General features: G+C 51.7%; 1 protein-coding gene across 5 annotated transcripts in view; it reads right to left on the bottom strand.

The window, feature by feature from the left end:
• The window catches only part of KANK2 (KN motif and ankyrin repeat domains 2), a 36105-nt gene that overhangs the window by 3185 nt on the left and 29010 nt on the right, over positions 1 to 3910 (bottom strand). For all 5 annotated transcript variants that reach the window (XM_032251735.1, XM_032251737.1, XM_032251736.1 and 2 more), the window contains 2 exons: positions 2233 to 2433; positions 2060 to 2149 (listed from right to left, as the gene is read on the bottom strand). In XM_032251735.1, coding sequence (XP_032107626.1) covers positions 2060 to 2149; positions 2233 to 2433 — 291 coding nt within the window. The remainder of the gene's footprint in view (positions 1 to 2059; positions 2150 to 2232; positions 2434 to 3910) is intronic.

The following is a 3910-nucleotide window of genomic DNA, read 5'->3' as shown; positions in this document are numbered from 1 at the left end:
CCAGGCTGGAGTGCAATGGCGCGATCTTGGCTCACCGCAACCTCCGCCTCCTGGGTTCAGGCAATTCTCCTGCCTCAGCCTCCTGAGTAGCTGGGATTACAGGCACGTGCCACCATGCCCAGCTAATTTTTTGTATTTTTAGTAGAGACGGGGTTTCACCATGTTGACCAGGATGGTCTCGATCTCTTGACCTCGTGATCCACCCGCCTCGGCCTCCCAAAGTGCTGGGATTACAAGCTTGAGCCACCGCGCCCGGCTAATTTTTATATTTTTAGTAGAGATAGGGTTTCATCATGTTGGCCAGGCTGGTCTTGAACTCCTGGCCTCAGGTGATCCACCTGTGTTGTCCTCCCAAAGTGCTGGGATTACAGGCGTGAGCCACTGCATCTGTCCTGAATACTCCTTAAACACATCAGGCACATTCCTGCCTCACGGCCTTTGCACTGCCTGCTCCTGCTGCCTTGAAGTCCACGTGATTAACTCGTTGACTTCTCCAGGTGCTGACTCAAATGTCATCTCTTCTCTAAGGACCTCCAACAGCTTCCCCATCACTCACCATCCCATGTCCCTTGTTTTTATTTTGAGACAGAGTCTCTCTGTGTTGCCCAGGCTGGAGTGCAGTGGCATGATCTCTTCCTTACTGCAACCTCCGCCTCCAGGGATCAAGTGATTCTCCTGCCTTAGCCTCCAGAGCAGCTGGGACTACAGGTGCACGGCCCCCCAAAATGTTGGGATGACAGGCGTGAGCCACCGTGCCCGGCCTGATTGTGTCTCTTACCAGAATGCCCCCTCCATATGGGTGGATGCTGTTTTCTGTTTTGATCAGTGCTGTGACCCCTGGGGACTGCCTAGAACTGGGTCTAACGCACAGCGGGTGCTCAGTAAATATTTTTCAAATGAGTGAATGGTGACTAAGACATGCATTTGGAACCAGACAGACCCAGGCGCAAAAACTGTTATGCCACCCATGACCGTGCAGCTTCTCTGTGACTAATTTCCTCACTGGGCACCATGAGGGTTCAGCAAGCAGCTGACCGTGAAGCCCTCAGCAGGAACCCCAGGCACAATCAGCTCTTCATAAGCTTCCGTCCCTTCTGGCCAGGGACAGTGGCTGACCCCTGTAATCCCAGCGCTTTCAGAGGCTGAGGAGGAAGCATGGCTTAAGCCCAGGAGTTCAAGCCCAGCCTGGGCAACACAGTGAGACCCCCATCTCTACAAAAGATAGAAAAAAATGGCCAGGCGCGGTGGCTCACGCCTGTAATCCCAGCACTTTGCGAAGTAGAGGTGGGCAGATCACTTGAGCTCAGAGGTTCAAGACCAGCCTGGCTAACATCAGCCTGGTCAAACCCTATCTTTACGAAAAATACAAAAATTAGCTGGGCGTGGTGGTGTGCACCTATAATCCCAGCTATTCTTGAAGCTGAGGAAGGAGAATCGCCTGAACCTGGGAGATACAGGTTGCAGTGGGTGGAGACTGCACCACTGCACTCCAGCCTAGGTGATAGAGCAAGACTCTGTCTGAAAACACAAAACAAAACAAAACAAAACTCAGCCAGGTATAGTGGCATGCGCCTGTAGTCCCAGCTACTCAGGAGGCTGAGGGGGGAGGATCACTTGAGCCCAGGAAGTGGAGGCTGCAGTGAACTATAATTGTGGATGTCGGAGTAAGACCCTGTCTCGCTGGGCACAGCGGCTCACTACCTGTCATCCCAGCACTTTGGGAGGCTGAAGTGGGGGGATCACCTGAGGCTGGGAGTTTGAGACCAGCCTAATGGAGAAACCCCACCTCTACTAAAAGTACAAAATTAGTCAGGTGTGGTGGCGCCTGCCTGTAATCCCAGCTACTTGGGAGGCTGAGGCAGGAGAATTGTTTGAACCAGGGAGGCGAACGTTGCGGTGAGCAGAGATCATGCCATTGCACTCCAGCCTGGGCAACAAGAGCAAAACTCTGTCTCAAAAAAAAAGACCCTGTCTCAAAACAAAAACAAAAACAAAAACAAATCTGCCCCCTCGCAGAGCCCCGCCCGCCTCGCGCCCGCCCTGCCTGGTTGAGACTCACCGAGCACTTGATGTTCATGCGGGAATACAGCATGGATGCAATCTCACTCTGCCCCGCGTCCAAGGCCACCATCAGAGCTGTGCTCCCGTCCTGCAAAGTATCGGTGCTGTGAATGACGTCCCCACACTGTGCTGCTGCCGCCCTCCCCGGGGTGCACCTGGTTGGAGACTCACGCGATCCGTGAGTGAGATGTCACAGCTGGGCACGGCCAGCAGCAGCCCCGCGATCTCCTTGTGGCCGTGCTCACAGGCGCACATGAGGGCCGTGGAGCCATCATCATCTTGCACATTGACATCTGCCTCGCAGGTCAGCAGGGCTTTGACCACGTCCACCCGCCCGTGGCTGACTGCCAGCATCAGGGCTGTCTGTCCGGCCTGGGGAGGGCAAGGAACAGGATTATGGCTCATGCAGGCCCCAGGGCAGGACACCCTTGCTCTAGAACCTGCTGTGGCTCCCACATACTCTGATGGTGAAATGTACCCTCAACTTGCTGGTCTCCTTCTGAATCTCAAACAACCCTTCTCATCACTGGGGGAGTAATAAATCCATAGAGACAGAAAGCAGAAGAGTAGTTGTGAGGGGCTAGGAGAAGCGGGGGCAGGGGGAGAAATAAGGAATGACTACCACTGGATACAGGTTTCCTTTGGGGGTGATGAGAACGTTCTGGAATTAGACAGAGGTGTTCGTTGCACAACAGGGTGAATGTATTTTATGCCAGCAGCGCTTTTAGTATTGTTTTGTTTTAGAGACAGGGTCCTGCTCTGTTGCCCAGGTTGGAGTGCAGTGGCACGATCGCAGCTCACGGCAGCCTCGACTTCCCCAGGCTCAGGGGATCCTCCCACCTCAGCCTCCTGAGTAGCTGGGATTATAGGCATGGGCCACAGTGCCTGGCTAATTTTTGTATTTTTTGTATAGATAGGGTTTTCCATGTTGCCCAGGCAAACTTTTCACTTTAAAAGGGTTAGTTTTGGGTGCTGTGGCTCAGGCCAGCAATCCTAGCACTTTGGGAGGCCGAGGTGGGGGGACTGCTTGAGCGTAGAAGGTCACGGCTACAGTGAGCTGTGATGATGCCACTGCACTCCAGCCTGGGTGACAAAGTGAGACCCTGTCTCAAAAAAAATAAAAAGTTAGAAATAAACGGGTTAATCTTATGTTTTGTAAATTTCACCTTCTTTTCTTTCTTTTTTAATGGGCGGGGTGGGGTTCCCTTTGCTGCCCAGGCTGGTCTCGAACTCCTGACCTCAAGCAATTCTCCTGCCTTGTTCTCCCAAAGTGCTGGGATTACAGGCATTAGCCACCTTGCCAAGCCTCGCCTTAATTTTTTTTTTTTTTTTTTGAGACAGAATCTTACTCTGTCACCCAGCCTAGGGTGCAGTGGTGTGATCTCAGCTCGCTGCAACCTCCACCTCCCAGGTTCAAGTGATTTTCCTGCCGCCTCCTGAGTATCTGGGATTACAGGCATGTGCCACCATGCCTGGCTAATTTTTTTATTTTTTAGTAAAGACAGGGTTTCACCATGTTGGCCAGGCTGGTCTTGAATTCCTGACCTTAAGTGATCTGCCCAAGTCAGCCTCCCACAGTGCTGTGATTACAGGAATGAGCCATGGTGCCTGGCATTCATTTTTTGAAAATGAAACCACTAAAAAAAATTTCTTGGAAATTAAAGCAAAATTAAATCAATTAAGATAAAGCAGGTCATGCCTGTTATGGCTCATCACAGCTCCCTGTTTTGGTCCTTTGCTGTCTTCAGGCTGTTGCCAATCCTTGTCCTCCTCACTGTCCCGGGTCCCTGCTTCCCTGCTCTTTTTTAAATTTTCTTTTCTTTTCTTTTTTTTTTTTTTTTTTTTTTTT

This window comes from Sapajus apella, unplaced genomic scaffold (genome assembly GCF_009761245.1).
Source record: "Sapajus apella isolate SASKATOON/1434 unplaced genomic scaffold, GSC_monkey_1.0 scaffold77, whole genome shotgun sequence".
Classification (NCBI taxonomy): domain Eukaryota; kingdom Metazoa; phylum Chordata; class Mammalia; order Primates; family Cebidae; genus Sapajus; species Sapajus apella.
Note: the sequence above shows the minus strand (reverse complement) of the source record. Positions and strands in the feature narration are given on the sequence as shown.